This window comes from Nycticebus coucang, chromosome 22 (assembly GCF_027406575.1).
Source record: "Nycticebus coucang isolate mNycCou1 chromosome 22, mNycCou1.pri, whole genome shotgun sequence".
NCBI classification, from domain to species: domain Eukaryota; kingdom Metazoa; phylum Chordata; class Mammalia; order Primates; family Lorisidae; genus Nycticebus; species Nycticebus coucang.
Window position 1 is genome coordinate 20,121,958 of NC_069801.1, and position 21,362 is coordinate 20,143,319.

General features: G+C 49.4%; 1 protein-coding gene and 1 pseudogene across 3 annotated transcripts; both read left to right on the forward strand.

The window, feature by feature from the left end:
- Nucleotides 1-8,707: 8,707 nt before the first annotated feature.
- LOC128575422 (60S ribosomal protein L10a-like) lies at nt 8,708-9,678 on the forward strand (annotated as a pseudogene). The gene is made up of 2 exons (XR_008376989.1): nt 8,708-9,165; nt 9,424-9,678. The product of XR_008376989.1 is annotated as a 60S ribosomal protein L10a-like (transcript).
- An 8,587-nt stretch (nt 9,679-18,265) lies between these two features.
- Nucleotides 18,266-21,152, forward strand: FAM110D (family with sequence similarity 110 member D). 2 transcript variants are annotated; one of them, XM_053577094.1, is made up of 2 exons: nt 18,266-18,284; nt 19,434-21,152. In XM_053577094.1, exon 2 carries the CDS (start codon nt 19,528-19,530, stop codon nt 20,347-20,349), a length of 822 nt encoding a protein of 273 aa, XP_053433069.1. In that variant the 5' UTR covers nt 18,266-18,284; nt 19,434-19,527; the 3' UTR covers nt 20,350-21,152. The 2 variants fall into 2 exon arrangements, with proteins under 2 accessions (XP_053433069.1, XP_053433068.1); XM_053577093.1 differs by lacking the exon at nt 18,266-18,284 and adding an exon at nt 18,961-19,113.
- Nucleotides 21,153-21,362: the final 210 nt, after the last annotated feature.

Consider the following 21,362-nt stretch of genomic DNA (forward strand, 5'->3'; position numbering starts at 1 on the left):
ACGCCCCGGCGTTGTGGCGGGCGCCTGTAGTCCCAGCTGCTCGGGAGGCTGAGGCAAGAGAATCACGTAAGCCCAAGAGTTAGAGGTTGCTGTGAGCCATGTGACGCCACGGCACTCTACCAAGGGCGGTACAGTGAGACTCTGTCTCTACAAAAAAAAAAAAGAACCTAATATAATTTCTGAAAATGAAAATATACACTAATTGAATTTGAAAATTCACCAGTTTTGAAATTCACAGAGTAATCATTAGGTTAGATTTGCTAATGCAACCAATAAGGTAACATAGAACAAATAACTTTTGAACTAGGGGTGGGGGGAGGAGAAACAGTTCAAAAATTTTTTTATAAAAAGAGAGAGGGCTGGCTTGGCGCCTGTGGCTCAAGCGGCTAAGGTGCCAGCCACATACGCCTGAACTGGCAGGTTCAAATGCAGCCCGGGCCCACCAAACAACACTGATGGCTGCAACCAAAAAATAGCTGGGCGTTGTGGAGGGCACCTGTAGTCCCAGCTACTTGGGAGGTGGAGGTAGGAGAATTGCTTGAGCCCAGAAGTTGGAGGTTGCTATGAGCTGTGATGCCACAGCACTCTACCCAGGGCGACAGCCTGAGGCTCTGTCTCAAAAAAAGAAAAAAAGAAAAAGAGAGAGAGAGAGTGGGTGTCCAGGTGCCTGTAGCTCAAGCGGCTAAGGCTCCAATCACATACACCAGAGGTGGTGGGTTCAAATCCACCACAGGCCTGCCAAACAACAATGACAACTACAACCAAAAAATAGCTGGGCATTGTGGCGGGAGCCTGTAGTCCCAGCTACTTGGGAGGCAGAGGTAAGAGAATTACTTAAGCCGAGGTGTTGGAGGTTGCTATGAGCTTCAATGCCACAGCACTCTACCCAGGGCGACAGCTTGAACCTCTGTCTAAAAAAAAAAAGAGAGAGATGGGGAAAATACAATAATTTTAATGTACATTTCAAGCTAAAAGAAATAAATAAAATACATCAATCTCTATAAATAGGCTAAACTCTCCAGAATAAGGGATGTCTTACTAAATAAAAGAATAAAATCCAGTTGTTTTGTTTACAAAAGACAGATCTAAAACATGAGAATACACATCGAAAAAGTTTGGAAAAAGAAATACTAAGGGAAAAAAGATGATATAGGTATGTTAAAGTTAAAAGCATCTCTAGAAACAGAGTTTCTTCCTAATAATAAAAGTTCATCTCACCAGAGAGTTTTTTTTTTGTTGTTGTTGTTTTTTGAGGTTGGTTTTTTGTTTGTTTGTTTTTGTTTTTGTTTTTTGAGGAGAAGGAAAGAGAAGTTTACTAGTTCATGGACAAATGAAGAGGCTGGCAGAGTCCTGTGTCAAAAATACCAGCATGCCCCTTCTGAACAGAAGCACAGAGCTTTTAAAGGTACTGATTAATCCCCTAATCTCATTTTAGGCTAAAACTGTCTTGTGGCCTCTGCCCCAATTCATCCTATCTTTGGCTAAGACAGTCTCAGACCTTCACCAGGATTAAATCCCATCTTCAGCTAAAATAATATTGTGACCTCCACCCAGATCAATCCCACAGCTGAAGCCTCGGTGACCTCCTCCCACATTCTGTAGCACAAAGAATAAAAGACATTCCATTCTCCCCCTCAGACCTCTGGCCTGAGGCAGGGATGTAGGTTTTAGTTCTCAAAAAAAAAAAAGGGGTAAGAGAGGTTTTGGAAAGACAAAAAATATTTTTACCTATTTTGTATACCCCATCCCCCACCCCCTGTCCAAGCCATTCCCTGTTACGTATTCCCCACTGTCAATTTTACCCAGAGGGGCAACATAGTACCTACCTCAGAGTGCTAGGAAGGATCTCTCATAAACTATTTCTTAGGGGTTTAATTTAAGCCTAAAGGGCCACCCTTATCCAGAGGAGGGCAAGCAGCAATACCTTATTCCACTTTAGGTAGATTCCATGTAATTGTCCTTCTAGATAGAGGGCTTTGCTTACTTGCTGGGTTACTTCTGCTTCAAAGGAGGGTCTATTAGCATTCAGGTTCCACCTGGGGAGAGAGAAAGTATTTCTAACTCAGTATACATCAAATAACACAGCCTACCCTATGTCAATACTTCACTGTGCTAATTGCTATAGAATTAAATAAGTTAACAAACCCTTAATATCATCCTTGGCACAAAGCAAGTGCTTAATAAATGTCAATGATAGCAGCAGTAATAACTTACTGTGTGAGCCACTTAATTTCTGTGAGCCTCTTCTGAAAAAGTAGCCATAATAATAAATTATTTTTCCAAGTTGCTTTGAACACCAGATGAGAAAAATGTATACAAAGGTATTTCATAAACAGTCATTTCCTACATTCATATTGCAGGAATTGCTGCTTTTACCCATTAATTGGCTTTACAGAGCACCACGTGTCAAGTAAATCACTATCAGAGTGGTCCCCAGGTGGAACAGCAAGACGTCCAGGGAGTACACAGTATTGCCAGGCAACAGGGCTGACACCTGTGCTCAGAAAAGAGCTAGATGGCGGTGAAACTGAGAACACGGAGTTTGCTGCCCCAGTAAGGCTTCTTGGAGGGTGAAGCCTGCCCTCTGGTGGATGAGCCTGGACTACCTTGCTCAAATTCAGATTTGTGGTTTCTAGTGCCCTTGGGAAGAACACTCCCCAACCTGAGGCTCTGCATCTCCCCAGTCATGCTTTCTATAACTCTTGTAGGGTAGGGCGGGATAATTGTCAAGGCACCACACTCAGCTAATCTCAGATTTTCTTGGTAGGGGTAGTCTTTGAAGCAATTCACCATAGCACCCACAGTGCACCATTAACCCTGAGTTGGACTAGGCTCCCATATCCTGATAACCAGTCTTCTTTTAGATCTGATAAGGTGGTCTCTTTAGCTCAACTGACCTGGTTCAGAGCTCTGGAGTAACAACTGTCTGTCTGAATGTCCTACCTCCTTCAACCACCAGGTACAGGCTGCCCTGGGAAGACCTTGGATGAGGGGGTTCTCAGCATCTACAATAGACCCTGACTTAGGTGACAGCCACAGGCAGTCAGCTAACTGCACTCCCTGCAGATAGGCAGCAAGCCCTTCCCTGAGGAGCACTGTAAGTAGAGGACCCAGATTATTCCTACCCCCTTCCCCCTGCTCCCAGCTCCATCTTTTTTTCTTATACTTGCTCTTCTTACAGTCCCAAGATAACCAGAATAATTCTAAGAATCACATCTAGGTAGAGCATCTAGAGCAGGAAAGGGGCCGTTTCTTCCCGCGTCTCCATGAGAGCAAAGAAATCTTTCTTGGGACCCTGCAGCACCCCTTACCTCATGTGTTACTGGCCAGAAAAGGAAACTGTGGGCTGCACCTGTGGCTCAAAGGAGTAGGGCACCGGCCCCGTATGCCGGAGGTGGCGGGTTCAAACCCAGCTCCGGCCAAAAAAAATAAAAAAAACTGCAAAAGAAAAGGAAACTGCATGTTTTTGGAAGGTATTCTGGGGCCCTTCTGTCTCCCAAGTCCCACTTTCTCAAGAGATCTTCTGCAGCCCAGTCGACAGTATCTCCAGGGTCAAAACTCAATCTTAAACAGATTTATCAAGCACCCGCTATGTGCCAGGCACTGTTCCAGGTGCCCAGATATATCAGTGAACAAAGCAAAGATTCTTCCTTCAGGGTGGTGCCTGTGGTTCAGCGGGTAGTGTGCCGGCCCCATGTACCGAGAGTGGTGGGTTCAAACTTGGTCCCGGACAGCTAAAACGGCAGTGACAACTGCAACCAAAACATAGCCGGGTGTCGTGGTGGGCGCCTGTAGTCCCAGCTACTGGGGAGGCTGAGGCAAGAGAATCGCTTAAGCCCAAGAGTTGGAGGTTGCTGTGAGCTATCACACCACAGCACTCTACCGAGGGTGACAAAGTGAGATTCTGTCTCAAAAAATAATTCTTCCTTCATTGAACTTAAATTCTATTGTGGGAGGGAGACATTTACGAGTGTAAGTAAGTAAATTATTTAGTATGTACGAACGTGATGACTTAAAAAATACAGAAGCAAAGAAAAAGTGGAGCAAGTACTGGGAATGCATCATCATGGGGCTGGCTGAATTATTCAAAAAGTAGTCAGGGAGACAATCTTGTGGTAAAGCACATAACAAAAGAAAAGCATTCCAGGCTCAGTACCTGTAGCTCAAGCGGCTACGGCACCAGCCATATACACCAGAGCTGGGGGGTTCGAATCTAGCCCGGGCCTGCCGAACAACAATGACAACTACAACCAAAAAATAGCCGGGCCTTGTGGCGGGCACCTGTAGTCCCAGATACTTGGGAGGCTGAGGCAAAAGAATCACCTAAACCCAGGGGTTGGAGGTTGGTGTGAGCTGCGATGCCATGGCACTCTACCCGGGGGGACAGCTTGAGGCTATCTCAAAAAAACAAAAAGCATTCTAGGCTCGGCACCCGTAGCACAGTGGTTAAAGCGCTGGCCACATGTACCAAGGCTGATAGGTTCAAACCCAGCCCAGGCCAGCTAAACAGCAAAGACAACTGCAACAAAAAAATAGCCAGGTGTTGTGGTGGGCGCCCACAGTCCCAGCTTTTTGGGAGGCTGAGGCAAGAGAATTGCTTAAGCCCAGGACTTTGAGGTTGCTATGAGCTGTGACCACAGCACTCTACTGAGGGCTACATAGTGAAACTCTGCCAGGGTGCTGGCGTGGAGTGGGAGAGTGCCCCAAATCTGGATGTATTCCATATACAGAGCCAGCAGATAATGCTGATGGACTAGTTGTGGAGTGTGAGAAGAGGAGACATGTCAAAGATTACCCCAAGGTTTTGGTCTGAGCAATTGGAAGGGTGCTAAGTTGTGGAAAGATCACCTACTATGAGAAAGACCGTGGCTGAACAGATTTGTAGAGGAGTGGGATAGATCAGTAATTTAGTTTTGGACATGTGAATCTTGGGCTCCCAGATATTAGCATTAACTTGGACCCAACAGCTAGTAGTTTCCAAAAGGTCCATTTTCCCTTTCCTCATCCTGTAGGAAAATCTACAGCAGTGGTTCTCAACCTTCCTAATGCCGTGGCCCTTTAATACCGTTTCCTATGGGTCGAGACGCGCAGGTTGAGAACCGCTGATCTACAGTATGTATTTGTGGCAGTGCTGTAAGATCCTTCTGTAAGGAACCTGGCCTCCTAGTCAAGCAGGGCTTCAAGTCTGGGAACTGGCTTAGCAGATCTAGGAATCAGCTCAGACGCTGAGAGGCTCCTTTATGATGATTCAAGTTGGGCCTCGGGCCATAAGACATGGAGGTTTTTCTGTTACATAACTCAGTAACATTTAGTAAACCACACATCTAGTTCATTCCTAGAAACACTCTGGTCAAAGATCCTTATAAGTCACAACATCCTGGTTGTCACTCCATCCTGCTGCATGTTACAGTAAAGACCCCTTTGACTCTGGCAGTTCAGTCCTGCCACTTTGGCGTCTGCCTCTCCAAGACCCCAGCATGCCCAGAGATATCAGGGAACCCATTTCAACAGTGGCCTCTTCCAATATACCCAAGCTACAGAGATCCTCCACCATAAAATTTATCAAGGCTGCTGCTGCTGTCCTTGCTAAAGCTTTCTCAATACCTGGGTGAAGAATATACCCTCTGGGCCCTCTCAGGAAACACACTCAGTGGAACTGGGACATACACGATTCTGTGTGATAAATCATCTCCAACATCACTACCTTCTTAGACCTTATGAATTTAGCCAGGGAACTGCTGGTGTCTCAACCTTATTGATACAGGTCATGTTAATTATTAATGTCAACCCATAAACAAGCAAACTATTAGAGCTACTTTTCAGCTGCAAGAAGTAACGCAAATCTAGAATCTCTAATAAGGGCATACCAATAAATTCAGACTGATTCAGTGTGTTACTTCCTTTCCTCCTTGATTCTACCCCAGATCTACTTCATTAGGTTCTCTGAGGGAACCTAGCACCTAGCACCTGTCATGTTAACAAGTTCCCCAGGTAAACTTTATGTAGCCAACTGGAATCCACACAAGGAATGGCATTTGGGAACCACAGGTCATTCACTTCCATTTATTTATTTATTTGTTTGTTTATTTATTTATTTTCTTAATTATATACCTTTTTCTTTTTTTTTTTTGCGGTTTTTGGCTGGGGCTGGGCTTGAACCGACTACCCACGGCATATGGGGCCAGCGCCCTATTCCTTGAGCCACAGGCGCCACCCTATATACCTTTTTTTTTTTTTTTTGTGGTTTTTGGCCGGGGCTGGGTTTGAACCTGCCACCTCTGGCATATGGGACCAGTGCCCTACTCCTTGAGCCACAGGCGCCACCCATATACCTTTTTTTTTTAATTGGTTTTTTGAAACCTGGTCTTGCTCTGTCATTCAGGATAGAGTGCAGTGGCATCTTCAGAGCTCACTGCAACTTCAAATGCCTTCAAATGCCTTCAAGCCATCCTCCTGCCTCAGCCTTCCAAGCATCTGGGACTATAGGTGCAGGCCACCATGCCCTTGCTAACTTTTCTTTTCTATTCTTGTTTTTTTTTTTTTTTGAGACGGAGTCTCACTTTTTCACCTTCCAGAGAGTGCCATGGCATCATAGCTCACAGCAACCTCCAACTTGGGCTCAAGCAATCCTCTTGCCTCAGTTTTTCTATTTTTAGTAGAGACGGAGGTCTCGCTTTTTGCTCAGGCTGGTCTTGAACTCATGAGCTCAAGCTATTCACCCACCTTGGCCTCCCAGAGTGCTAGGATTACAGGTGTGAGCCACTGTGCCTGGCCTTTATTTTAGTTTCAAAGTGACTGAAAAAACAACCCAACAGGGTTAAGCTAAAGGAAAATGTACTGGCTTGCCCAACTGCAAGACTATGTACAGTTTTGCTTTAGACGTGTCTGAAGAGGCTCAAATCATCAAGATTGCTTTTTACTCAATAGCCCTCAATGCTATTTCCTCTCTGCTGCCTCTGTGCTGAGCAGGCTCTACTCTCAGGGTTATATTCTGGGGGCGGGGAGGGTTGCTTTTGTTTTTTTGTGGCAGAGTCTCACTTTGTACCCCTTGGTAGAGTGCTGTGGCGTCATACATAGCTCAACCTCAAACTCTTGAGCTCAAGCTATCCTCTTGCCTCAGCCTCCCAAGCAGTAGGGCCAGGTGTCCATCACAAGGCCTAGCTATTTTTAGAGTTGGGGTCTCTCTTTGCTCAGGTTGGTGCCCTGAACTGAACTCCTGAGCTCAGGCGATCTACCCACTTCAGGCTCCCAGAGTGCTAGGATTACAGTCGCGAGCCACACAGCCTGGCCTGTATTCTGAGGTTCTTGCAAGCAAGGAAGAGAATCTTTGTCTCCACAGCAGTCTCACTAGCTAAAATTAAGTTACTTGCCCATCTCTGAAGGAAACACTGTAGCTGGAGAAATGTGATAGGGTTTTGATACTGGCCAGGTCAAAGTGCCCTGTCCTGAGTCAAATTGCCCTGCTCTGAGAGGACAGGGACTAAGAGAGGTAGGAAGGGGGCCAAGAGCTGGGAAAGACTGCCAGAGGAAAGATGAATAACTGCTGAATGGCAAAAAACACAGATGTTCACAGGGCTAAGGATGGGGACGTCGACAATGTAAAGGTGATAATTATAATTCGGTGGCAATACTAACATATTATATGCTATATTAATATTAGGGATAGTGGTTATAATATCCATCCTTGGGGGTATCTGCCCAGCCCTCAACCTCACCTCCTCTGGGAATTACCCACCTTGGATATAAAACCCATGGATAGGTCCCCATGTTTCGGTATATTCAATGGGACATAACACCCTGGTGACCATAGCTCAGGGCCACTCTTAGAAACTGGATCGAGGGGTCCCTGCCCTTTAAAGAACCTCATATATCAAAAACACTCACAAAGGCAGGCAGGGTGGCTCACACCTGTAATCCCAGCACTCTGAGAGGCCAGGGTGGGCAGATAGCCTAAGCTCATGAGTTCAAGACCAGCCTGAGCTAGAACGAGAACCCATCTCTAAAAATAGCCGGGTGTTGTGGTGAGCGCCTGTGGTCCCAGCTACTGGGGAGGCTGAGGCAAGAGAATCACTTGAGCCCAGTGTTGGAGGTTGCTGTCAGCTATGACGCCAGGGCACTCTACCGAGGGGCAAAAATGTGAGACTTTGTCTCAAAAAAAAAAAAAAAAAATCACTAACAAACTAATTTTTTAAAGACCCATGGGCCTCTGTCACTCAGTATCCAGTGCTGAATGCTGCACACTGGAAGCTACAGCCTTTGACATCTGCTCTAACTCCGTTTGACCAAGGAACACATGCTTCTCTATACCTCTCGCTCTATGTCCTCGAGAAACAAGACTACTGTATCTAAATGCCATGAAAGTCTGTGGGCTATGCTGCTGCTAACATTGGAGACAGACACGGGAGTGTGAGGAAGACTGGTACAAGCACTCAGGTTCAATTAACTCATCAAATCCTTCCCCTCAGAGAGCGTGAGGGCTGTAGACTCATGCATAAGGAAGTATTTTTTCCCCGGCAGTGATAAGCGTCCATTTTCTTGCTTCACTTCATGGTCCAATTTATAGCATGGTACAGTTGTACCCCCTTACCCACGTTTGCACTTTCTGTGGCTTCAGTTACCTATGGTAAACTGCAGTCTGAAAATATTAAATAGAAAATGTCATAAATAAATAATTCGTAAGTTTTAAATTTGGTGCCCTTCTGCTCCTTTCCGGTTATCGCGGCGCCAGCAGCCATGAGCAGCAAAGTCTCTCGAGACACGTTGTACGAGGCGGTGCAGGAAGTCCTGCACGGGAACCAGCGTAAGCGCCCGAAGTTTTTGGAAACGGTGGAGCTGCAGATCAGCTTGAAGAACTATGATCCTCAGAAGGACAAACGCTTCTCTGGCACCGTCAGGCTTAAATCCACTCTCCGTCCCAAGTTCTCAGTGTGTGTCCTGGGGGACCAGCAGCACTGCGACGAGGCCAAAGCTGTGGACATACCCCACATGGACATCGAGGCTCTGAAGAAACTGAACAAAAACAAGAAGCTGTTCAAGAAGCTGGCCAAGAAGTACGATGCCTTTTTGGCCTCAGAGTCTCTTATCAAGCAGATCCCACAAATCCTTGGCCCTGGTCTAAATAAAGCTGGCAAATTTGCTTCCCTGCTGACCCACAATGAAAATATGGTGGCCAGGGCGGCGCCTGTGGCTCAGTCGGTAAGGCACCAGCCCCATATACTGAGGGTGGCGGGTTCGAACCCGGCCCGGCTGAACTGCAACCAAAAAATAGCCGGGCGTTGTGGCGGGCGCCTGTAGTCCCAGCTACTCGGGAGGCTGAGGCAAGAGAATCGCTTAAGCCCAGGAGTTGGAGGTTGCTGTGAGCTGTGTGAGGCCACGGTACTCTACCGAGGGCCATAAAGTGAGACTCTGTCTCTACAAAAAAAGAAAGAAAATATGGTGGCCAAAGTTGATGAGGTGAAGTCCACAATCAAGTTCCAGATGAAGAAGGTTCTTTATCTGGCTGTGGCTGTTGGCCATGTGAAGATGACAGATGATGAGCTGGTGTACAACATCCACCTGGCTGTTAACTTCTTGGTGTCATTGCTTAAGAAAAATTGGCAGAACGTCCAGGCTTTGTACATTAAGAGCACCATGGGCAAGCCCCAGTGCCTCTATTAAGGCACATTCTAATAAACCCTAATGATGCCAAAAAAATAAAATAAAATAAAATAATACATAAAAAAGAAAAACAATTTAAATGTGACATATGTGGTAAGGTCTTCAATAAAAAATCAAACCTTGGGAAAAAAATAAATAAATAAATTTGGTGCCCTTCTGAGTAGAGCAATGAAATCATATATTGTCCTGCTGTGTCCCTTCTTCATCACAAGGAGCGTGAGCACAGTACAATGAGATCTGGTGGAGAAAAAAAAAGATATTTTAAGGCTGGGCACAGTGGCTCATGCCTCTAATCCCAGCACTTTGGGAGGCTGAGGCAGGAGGATTGCTTGAGGCCAGGAGTTCAAGACCAGCCTAAGCAACAGTGAAAGCCCCAGCTCTATGAAAACTTAAAAATTAATATGGCATGTGCCTGTAGTCCCAGCCTTTAGAAAGGCTGAGGCAGGAGGATCACTTGAGCCTAGGAGTTTGAAGTTGCTGTGAGCTATGGTAACACAAGAGGGCTGGGTGCAGTGGCTCATATCTGTAAGCATGCTGGGAGGCCAAGGTGGGACTATTACTTGAGCTCAGGAGTTCGAGATCAGCTTGAGCAAGAGGGAGCCCTCTTCCCTAATGAAAATAGAAAAAATTAGCCAATGTGGTGTGTACCTATAGTCCTAGCCACTCAGGAGGCTTAAGCCCAGGACTTAGAAATTGCAGTGACCTGTGATGACACCACTGCACTCTAGGAGAGAGACTAGAGTCTCTGGAGAGAGACTCTGTTTCGAAAAGAAAAAAAAGAAAGAAAAAGGTATTTTGAGACAGGCCATATTTACATAACTTTTATTACTGTACAGTGATAATTGTTCTATTTTATTATTAATTATTATTGTTTATCTCTTTCTATGCCTAATTTATAAGTTAAACTTTACCAAAGGTATTTATAGAGAAAACATACTAATACCCTGTTTCCCTGAAAATAAGACATCCTCCGAAAATAAGACCTACTTACAGGAAAGATAAGATGTACCCTGAAAATAAGACCTGGAGCATCTTTGGGAGCACACCTTAAAATAAGACACTGTCTTATTTTCGGGGAAACAAGGTAGTATATATTGAGGCTCAGCACCTGTAGCTTAGCAGCTAGGGCCCCAGCAGCATACACTGGAGCTGACGGGTTTGAACCCAGCCCAGGCCTGCTGAACAACGACGACAATTACAACCCCCCTCCCCCAGCAAAAAAATAGCTGGAGGCCAGGTGCTATGGCTCACGCCTATAATCCCAGCACTCTGGGAGGCCAAGGCAGGCAGATTGCCTAAACTCACAGGTTTGAGACCAGTCTGAGCAAGAGTGAGACTCTGTTTCTAAAAATAGCTGGGCACTGTGGCCGGTGCCTGTGGTCCCAGCTACTCAGGAGGCTGAGGCAAGAGAATAGCTTGAGCTCAAGAGTCTGAGATTGCTGTGAGCTGTGATGCCACAACACTCTACCGGGGGCAACAAAGTGAGACTGCCTCCAAAAAAAAAAAAAAGAAATAGCTGGGAATTGTGGCGGGCACCTGCAGTCCCAGCTACTCGGGAGCTGAGGCAAGAGAAACACTTAAGCCCAAGAGTTTGAGGTTGCTGTGAGCTGTGACGCACGGCATTCTATCGGGGGCGACTTAGTCAGGCTCTGTCTCAAAAAAAAAATAGAATATACTGGGTTCAGTACTAGCTGGGGTTTCAGGCATCCATTGGGGGGTTGAAATATATGTAGATAAAGGAGGACTATTGTATTTTCTTTTTTTTTTTTTTTTTGGCCAGGGCTGGGTTTGAACCCGCCACATCCGGCATATGGGACCGGCGCCCTACTCCTTGAGCCACAGGCGCCGCCCAGGACTATTGTATTTTCAATAGAAGCACAGAAAGCTTAAGATACGTTAAGCAATGTATCTTATTCATGAATTTGTAAATGAAGGCTAGGCATAATATGCAGAAAGCATGGTGCCAATATTGTTATGAATCTATGTTTGTTTTATTAGATGGTGAAAATTGTGGCATAAGAGATTGGGGTGTATATGATGACATTAAAACATTTGTAGCCAGGTGAAGTGGCTCATGCCTGTAATCCTAACACTCTGGGAGGCCAAGGCGGGTAGATTGCCTGAGCTCAGGAGTTCTAGGCCATCCTGAGCAACATTGAAATCCTGACTCTAAAAATACCTGGGCATTGTGGTGGGCACCTGTTGTCCCAGCTACTTAGGAGGCTGAGGCAAGAGGATCCCTGGAGCTCAAGAATTTGAGGTTGCTGTGAGCTATGAGGCCATGGCACTCTACCCAGGGTGACAAAGTGAGAGTCTGTCTCAAAAAAAATTTTGTAATATGTTCTATATTAATCATCATTTATCATATACACTCATTTCAGTGTTTAAACATGTTACATAAAAATCATAGTTCAGGCCGGGCCTGGTAGCTCATGCCTGTAATCCTAGCACTCCGAAAGGCCAAGGCGGGTAGATCACTTGAGCTCACAGGTTCGAGACTAGCCTGAGCCAGAGCAAGGCCTCATCTCTAAAAATAGCTGGGTGTTGTGGTGGGCACCTGTAGTCTTAGCTACTTGGGAGTCTGAGACAAGAGGATCTGTTGAGCCCAAGAATTTGAGGTTGCTGTGAGCTATGACACCATGGCATTCTACCCAGGGTGACAAAGTGAGAGTCTGTCTCAAAAATAATTTTGTAATATGTTCTGTATTAATCGTTATTTATCATATACACTCCATTTCAGTGTTTAAACATGTTATATAAAAATCATAGTTCAGGCTCAGCGCCTGTGGCTCAAGTGGCTAAGGCGCCAGCCACATACACCTGAGCTGGCGAGTTCGAATCCAGCCCAGGCCCGCCAAACAACAATGATGGCTGCAACCAAAAAATAGCCGGGCGTTGTGGCGGGCGCCTGTAGTCCCAGTTACTCCCAGCTACTTGGGATGCAGAGGCAGGAGAAGCGCTTGAGCCCAGGAGTTGGAGGTTTCTGTGAACTGTGATGCCACAGCACTCTACCCAGGGTGACAGCTTGAGGCTCTGTCTCAAAAAAAAAAAATAATAATAATAATAGTTCAGGCCCAGCCTGGTGGCTCACACCTGTAATCTTAGCACTCTGAAAGGCCGAGGTGGGTAGATCACTTGAGCTCACAGGTTTGAGACTAGCCTGAGCCAAAGCAAGGCGTCATCTCTAAAAATAGCTGGGCGTTGTGGCGGGCACCTGTAGTCTTAGCTACTTGGGAGGCTGAGGCAAGAGAATCGCCGGAGCCCAAGAGTTTGAGGTTGCTGTGAGTTCTGACGCCAAGGCACGCTAACTGGAGGCGACAAAGTGAGATTCCGTCTCAAAAAAAAAAAAAATCAAAACAAAATGTATAAATTTCAGTGTTGTCATTATGAAGGTATTTGTAGGAGGATAGAGTTCTTACCAGCTCACTCAGTGAGAAGCCTGTTTCTTTCTTTTTTTTTTTATTTTTTTTTATTTTTTTGTAGAGACAGAGTCTCACTGTACTGCCCTTGGTAGAGTGCCGTGGCGTCACACGGCTCACAGCAACCTCTAAGTCTTGGGCTTACGCGATTCTCTTGCCTCAGCTTCCCGAGCAGCTGGGACTACAGGCGCCCGCCACAACGCCCGGCTATTTTTTGGTTGCAGTTTGGCCGGGGCTGGGTTTGAACCCGCCACCCTCGGCACATGGGGCCGGCGCCCTACTCACTGAGCCATAGGCACCGCCCAGCCTGTTTCTTTCACATGTTCTCCATTCTACTTAGTCCAGATTGGATGGTTTTTGTTCTTGTACCCAATCTAAAGGCTCCATCGTGAAGACGATGGAGGTGGTAGAGACGGAGATGCTGAGGAAGGTGTGTCGGCTGCGGTGTACATGACAAGGATTGAGGGAGGAAAGTAGTTGGGGCTACCCTGACTCCCAGCCTCTCTTCACTCCTAAAGATTTGAAGCTCTGCTGGGCAGATGAGCATTCCAGGCCGGGAGACCTGCAGGTAGGGAGGGCAGACATGTCCCTGCCCTGCCCAAGCACAACACAGGCAGGTAGTCATTGCCCCGGCTCCCAGGCTCCCAAATCCCTGCTGTACCATCTGCAAGCCGTGTGACTATGGTGAGTTACTTCACCTCTCTGTGCCTGTCTCCTCACCGATAAAACTGGGATAATAATAACACTCAATTTACGTTTGGTTTTCTAAGAAGTGAGGTACTGAGTGGAGCGTGAAGCACTTGGCCTGGTACTTAGCACATGGGAAACATTTGCAAACTTAGTCCGTTTTGTTATTCCACCACTGGGCTATAAACTCTGTGTGAGCACAAATCCTATTTTAATTACATTGTTCAGTAGCAACACATAATTGCTTCCCCCCAAATGTTTAATGGAATCTTCCTCCCCACTACCCTCCCTTAACACACATACACACACACACACAAAGTGAGTCCCTGGGCAGTGGGTGCTGAGTGCCTGGCTGGGCCCAGAGGCCATACCCCTGAGAGGCAGGTCCAGGCTATTGTGGCTGAGATTCTTTCCAAAACCAAACAAAAAACGCAAAACCCTGAATTAGAGGGTACCGGTGCTAATCCTGGTGAGGGGCTTGACGAGTGCCAGTGCTGAGCCCTGCCATCTCCCCAACTCTCTTCCTTTCAAGGAACGTCAGGCCCCCTCCCTGAGCTCCTCCCTTCTCTGAACCCCTCTTCTCTGAACCCCCTTCTTTTCTCTAAGTCCCCTTTTCTCACCATGATCCCACATTTTTTCCAGAGTGCCTGTCACTTCACTAAATACCTCCTCATGAACCCCCTCCCTTCTCTGTACCTCATCTTCTCTCTAAGCCCTCTTGAACCTTCCCTCCACCCCCACCTCCGCTGCCGCCTCTCTGCGACCCCTTCCCTAGCCTCTTGCCCTTGCTGAGGCCTGGCTCCCGCCGCCACACTCTTGGCCTATTGATGTCACTGTCCACCCCCTACTCCCAAAAGCAATCAAAAATCCCTTCCAGGCCCAGCTCAGATACGTCTCCTCTTTGAAGCTTCCCACCCTACACTGGGAAGGACAAATTGTCCCCCCCTCCCCCACTTGCTTTGTTCATCTCTGATCCCCTGCTCAATAGTATCTGTGGTGCCTGAGTCTGACCCATCTTGCAGGCCCCAGGCACAACACAGCCGCTCAGAGATTTGCTGCCAGCAGCTGCGAGTAAGATTGTGCGATCAGGAAAAGAGATTTACACCAGAAGTGTCAGAAAGGTGTCGGTCAGTGAAGGTAAAAAGCTGAAGGGTCGGGTGGTGCCTGTGGCTCAAGGAGTAGGGCCCCGGTCCCATATGCCCGAGGTGGCGGGTTCAAACCTAGCCCTGGCCAAAAACCAAAAAAAAAAAAAAAAAAAAGCTGAAGGGTCATCTGCATGTAGCATTTCCAGAGCACCTTAAATGCCTTCTAGACCCCATGAGAACAAGGTCTCATCAATGCCGCTCAACACAGAAGGAAACCAGGGGTTGAGCGCTTGCTCCAGACCATTCAGCCAGTGTATCAGACCAAGACTGGAATAAAAAGCAGGGCTGAAACGCGGGTGCTATAAGGGGCTGGTGAGCGAGGCATCTCCTCTGGTACAGTGTGCGATCTGAGGCTGGCTCCGAGGGACCTCCCTGACCCAGCTTACTATTCCTGGCACTGATCAGAGCTGCTCCCCCATCCTCCCACCACCCTCTCCTGGAAAGAGCCAGTTCTGACTCACACCCTTTCCCGGTTGGTCCTCAAGGTGATCTGGGAATAAGGTCGGAAAAAGGAAGGAAACGTCCCTCAGATGCAGGCCTCCCCCCTCGCCTGACGTCCTGGCTCAAGAGCCGGAAAGAGCCACTTTAAGACTCTCCCAGGAGACCCATGAGCAGAAAGAGAGAGGATCTGGTTCTTGGGGAGTATGGCTGAGGTAGAGAGCACATCTGATCCTCTCCCCTCTATCAGCTCTGTCAGGGACCCCTTCCCCAGAAGGCCGATGGAGTCTGACATCTCTATGACCCTGCTCTGCCTGTGTGGTGGAGGGTCTGTGCTTGTCTCCCAAGACGGTGTCCACTGTTGTCCTGGGAAAGGTTCCTGAGAGCAAGGCTCTCAGCCACCCCCAGACCCCAACTGGAGTCTCCTGGGGGCAGCTACACACACACACACACACACACACACACACACACACACACACACACACCCCGCTCAGACCTGGAACTTCCAGAGCTGGGGCTGTCTCCCCTCACTTTTGACTGAGGGCTCCAGTGGGGGGGGGGGATTGCCACACCTCGGTCAGACCAGGAGCTGCCCTAGGGCACACATACATGGCACCCCTAATTCCCTATCTATACCCTAGCATCTGTCCTTGATCCTTAGAAGGGAGCTGTGTAGGTGGCCCTGCCTGCCAGTCTACTAGGAAGCTGCCATAAGACCAAAGGGATGGGGGTTGCTTAGGCATCGGACACACAGCCCCATCCTCCCCCCAGGCAAGCCAGGTTTCCTGCCATTGACAGCTTCGCAGCTGGGCCCTGCCCTGCCTCCCCAGCTTAACCCCTTCATGACCAGATCTCAAGGCTGAAGCCTGCACCCCCAGAATTAAAGTGCCATATCATTGGACTGTTTTGAGTATTAAATATGTTAATCCTTGTACGAAATACTTAGAACAGCCCCTAATATATATTAATCTCTCAATAAAAATTACCTATTATTCCTAACTGTGTGAGCTTGGATAAATCATTTCACCACTCTGAGCCTCAGTCTTTTCATCTATAAATGGGGAAAATAATAAAACCTACTCCCCAAAGACTGTCTTGGGGATTAATCACGACAGTGCAGTTGAAAGCATTTTGTAAAGGACTGTAACACACACTATGGAACTATCACAGATTAAAAAAAAAAAAAACCCTGGACGATGCCTGTGGCTCAAGGAGTAGGGAGCCAGCCCCATATACTGGGGGTGGCGGGTTCAAACCTGCCCCCTAACAAAACCCGCAAAAAACCCTCCAAAACAACAACAAAAACCCCCCAAACCCTCCCTTTTAACTTTAATAAAAATCCTTTACCAGGAGGTAAGCCTTGGGCTTTCAGACCCATTCTTGGCTTGACCGACTGCAGTGGGAAGAGAGAATTGGGAGCTGAGCTTTCTCCCTTTCTGTTCCTGTTTCATTACCCATTGAGTGTGGTTGATCATCACTGCTGGGCCCCTGTCTAGGGTCCTTGAGGGGTCAAAGTAGATCAGAGAGCACAGATGGGAACTTGCTTTACAAACATTAACAAGTGCTAGAATGGTGGGGGTGGGACTTAGAGAAAGTGCTCCGCAAAGGGGACAAGTCTTTGAACAATGGGTGCTGGAGTTACCTGCTGAGAAAAGGGGAGGAGCTCTCCTGGGGGGAAAGGCTTCCTCGTGAGATGTGAGGTGTCAGAAAAGAAACTCTGGCAGATCTAGGAGTCCCCCCATGTGGAGGCAGAGGAGGAAGGGGAACAAAGGACCTAGGCTTGTCCTTGCATTCAGTCCCTCACCACCCTTTTCCTAGCCAATCCCATTTACCATCAGAGGACCTAGGGCAGAAGCATCTCTACTGGCTCCTGAGCATGACTTTCATGCCAAGACTTGCTGAGACATACTCCCTGCACATCTGCAGCACCCTCAGGCTACAGATTCCTGGCCTCACTCCTAGGGACAGCAGGCTTGACACCACCCAATACTCAGACCAGGACAAGTCTAAACCTGCCACAGAGGAAAAAAGCAAGATGACTGGAACCCTGCTCTGCCTTCCCATTCAGACTGTCAGAGAGGGGGCTGACCCCACATGAGGAGCAATCCCATCCCAGACCTTTAGAGGAAGCCTGAGGATCAGGATACCTCTTTTGGGGTCCTGGCTCTGCGCAGACCTCAAGGTGCCTCCTTACCAAATCATTTAACATGGCAGGGCCTATTTGGCCAACCATAAAATAAAGGAACTGGGCCAGGTTCACAGGTCCTTTCAGTGCTGAGAGAGTGTGATCAGGAAGGAGTTAACAGAGGCCAGACTCTGGGTCAGGAAGGCGAGGGTTAATCTGGGGAGAGTGGGGGGTGGAGGCTCTCTCTGCTTTTCCTGTGGAGAGTGAGGTTTGGCTGCCACCAAAGTTACTTCTAGTCCCTGCTGTCCCTCCTGCCCTCAGTCTGGACCTGCCCAGGGACCCTGCAATTCGGCCTTCCCACGAAGAAGTGAGTGTATCCTGAGCTCAGAGCTGGGGTTGGGGGAGGGGGCAGGGAGGCTGGTGCCAAGCCAGTGAGCCTAGAGGGCAGAGTTGGGACTGCTAACTCCAGGACTGGGAGAAGGTGGGCAGAGGGATGGAGGCCTGAGGACCACTGCAGGCTTCTAGGGTGGGATGTCTGCAGACGGGCAGCCAGGCCAGCCCAGAAGGCGGGGAGGAGGCAGCAGACAGTAGACTATTTTGGTCCTTGTGTTTAAGGACTTTTTATAGTCTCCCTGCTCAGTGCTGGAGAGGAGGGGACAGAGGGCATTCTTGTGAAGTCAGACAAACACAGTGCCCTCTGGGACCTTGGAACCTGACCCACTGCCCAGTATAGTCTCTGGAGGCAAGAAGGAACACTGCCAGGCTCTCCTTGTTCCCAGCCCTCAACTACCTGTGGGCAGACAACACTAGCAGGTGGAGTAGGGGGTAGGCTGGGGTTGGCCTCTCATAGCCCCCTCCCTCCATCCCCCCAGCTAATTCTGTTTCCTTTGCTATCTCTAGATCCAAGGTCCCTCAGCCCCCAGAACTTAGGGATAGTGGGGGGGGGGAGTGAGGAACACGTGGGTGGCCTCTTCTGTTACTGACAAGGGAACTGTCAGCTCTTGATTTATAATCCTTCCTTGCCCCTTTTCCCAGCAGAAGGGAGGTGAAGGGTCAGAGGTCTCAGGATGAAAAGGGGCAAGTACCCTGAGGGCAGATTTCTGGGAGTGCAGGTTACTGGGAAGAATTAGTGGAAGGAACTGCTTGGTGAGGCAAGGGGCCCATTTCTAATGGAAATTGCTTGGTTTTATAGCAGTAGGAATGGGAAGTTCTGATAGGCAAGTGAGTGATCCAGTTTGAACTATGTCTGGACTATAAGGCAAGGGACCTGGGTTCCAGTCTGGGTGCCTAACTCTCCTATGATTGCACAGGCTACTCCTCCCTAGGCAGTTTCCTCTTCTATGAAATGGAAATGAAGAGGTTAGACAAGGTGATGTTTACAGTTTGGTGTTCTGGAATCTCCTTGGCAGGGGCACAGAGTGTCTGGCAGTAGCTGGCTGACATGGCCTGGGACCATCTCCCTCTCCTTCCCGGATGGTCCTGCTGGGCGTGGGCAGGGCAGTTGGCTGCAATTACTGGAGGCTTCTACCCTGTGGTTATATCCCTGACCCCGGTGTTTGGGGACGGGAAGGGTGGGCCCTGGAGCCAGCCTGTGGCCAGGAGCCTCCTTGTCTTGGGCTCAAAGCTGCTGGGTTGGGAAGAGGTATTTTTTCCGGTTAAGGCCACTTTTGAGAATTGCGCCGAGACAAGCCCTATTTCCTTTTTCAACTGTCCTTCTTGCATGGCCCTGTGGCCAGACTGGGGCACCTTCAAAGGAGCATATGTTGCTGGATGACCAGGGAGGCCCCACTCATGTCTCTGAAGGATGGGGAGAGGGGATGGCATTAGCCTCTGCTCCCTGGACACAGCACCGGAAGACTCGGGGGGGAAGGGATGGCTGACTGATCCTGTACCAAGCATGCCTTCAGGAGAGGGGCAAGGACATCTCCTACTTTCTCCCTGACCATTCCTCTCTCCCTGCAGGTCCCGAGGAGCCCAAGCCAATTGCTCTTGGCTCCTTGGCTAGCCACATACCTCCAGCGGCTTATGGGGCACTGTCCTTTCCAGCTTTGCCAAGATGCTCCTGGCCTCTCCCTCTACCCCATCCAGGGCACGGACCCCCAGCGCCGTGGAGCGGCTGGAAGCCGACAAAGCCAAGTATGTCAAGACGCACCAGGTGATAGCCCGGCGACAAGAGCCAGCCCTGCGCGGGGGTCCCAAGCCGCTCACTCCGCATGCCTGCAATGAGCTGGGTCCCTCTGCATCGCCCAGGACCCCGAGGCCAGCACGCCGGGGCAGCGGCAGAAGGGTACCAAGGCCTGACTCTCTCATTTTCTACCGCCAGAAACGGGACTGTAAAGCTTCAGTGAACAAAGAGAACGCCAAGGGCCAGGGGCTGGTGCGGCGCCTCTTCCTGGGCGCCCCACGGGACGCCCCCCCGAGCAGCCCGGGCCCAAACGAGAGACCTGCGGTTCCTGGGGGTTGGTCTGCAGCTCAAGACAACCCGGAAGCGGTGAGAAAGCGGGCGCTGTGCCCCACGTGCTCCCTGCCGCTGTCAGAGAAGGAGCGCTTCTTTAACTACTGCGGCCTGGAGCGCGCGCTGGTGGAAGTGCTGGGCGTCGAGCGCTTCTCTCCGCAGAGCTGGGGCACCGACGCCAGCCCTCAGACTGGAACTTCCCCGCTTCCGGGCTCGGGAGACACCAGCGACTGGACATCCAGCGACGGGGGCGCGGACCGCCCGGAATGCCCAGGCGACGGCTGCCGCGGCGGCTCGGAGGCGGCGGGCTCGGCGCGGGACGGGCGCCCGGCCGTGTCGGTGGTGGAGCGCAACGCGCGCGTTATCCAGTGGCTGTACGGCTGCCAGCGCGCCCGCGGCCCGCCGCGCGAGTCCGAAGTGTGATCGTGGTTGCTCGGCAGCCGGCTCCTGGGGAGTCTGGAGCGCGAGGCTCGGCCTGGGCACCCTCTGGAACTCGGTTTCCCATCTGAACCTCGGGGAGATGGGACACGATCCCGAAGGCCCTTCCCAGTGCCTGCCGCAGAGGGGGAGAGAGGGCCTAGTGGTCCCTGTGGAGGCCAGGTCTGGGGAGTGATGCCCTAGGGTGGGAGATGAACAAACCTGCTGAATAAAGCTGAAACGTTATTTCAGGGGACGTGAGTTCAGATTAGAGGGCGGCTGTTGGGGAAGAGGATGGACGGGTTTGCCTGGTTAAGTGCATGGGTTTTGGAGTGCGGGTTCTAGACGGTGTGGCTCTGAGCAAGCACTTAATCTCAATGTACGCAGCTACGCCCGTCGGTTATTAAAGAGAGAAGAGGGCCAGCCCAGTGGCTCACTCCTGTAATCCCAGCACTCTGGGGGTCCGAGACCAGCCTCAGCTACAAAGAGACCCCGCCTCTAAAAATAGCCGAGCCTGCGTTGGAGGTATAGTGGTGAGCATAGCTGCCTTCTAAAAATAGCGGGGGCTCGTGGCAGGCGCCTGTAATCCCAGCTACTCGGGAAGCTGAGGCAAGAATATCGCTTGAACCCAGGAGTCTGAGGTTGCTGTGAGCCATGACGCCACAGCACTCTGCAGGTGGAGACAAAGTTAGACTCTGTCTCAATAAAAAAAAAAAAAAAAGAAGAGAGATAATAAAATTTTGAAGTAGTTGTAACGCGCGTAGCAGAGTACCCTGCATATAGAAGTGTTCAATAAACGGTAGCTGCTTCGACTACTACTGAATCAGTACTAATGTCTTTATGGTCACGTTCTCCCCCGGCTCCCAGATCGACCCAAACCAGCTGGGAGCTAGGAATAGCGCGTTTGGCTAGTCCTAGGAGGCATGTACTCCAGATAGCAGGTCCAACCACCCCTGAAAAGCCCCCGTTTCCGGAGCTTTGCTGCCCCCTTGTGGTCACTAGGTATGAAGGGCTGGGAT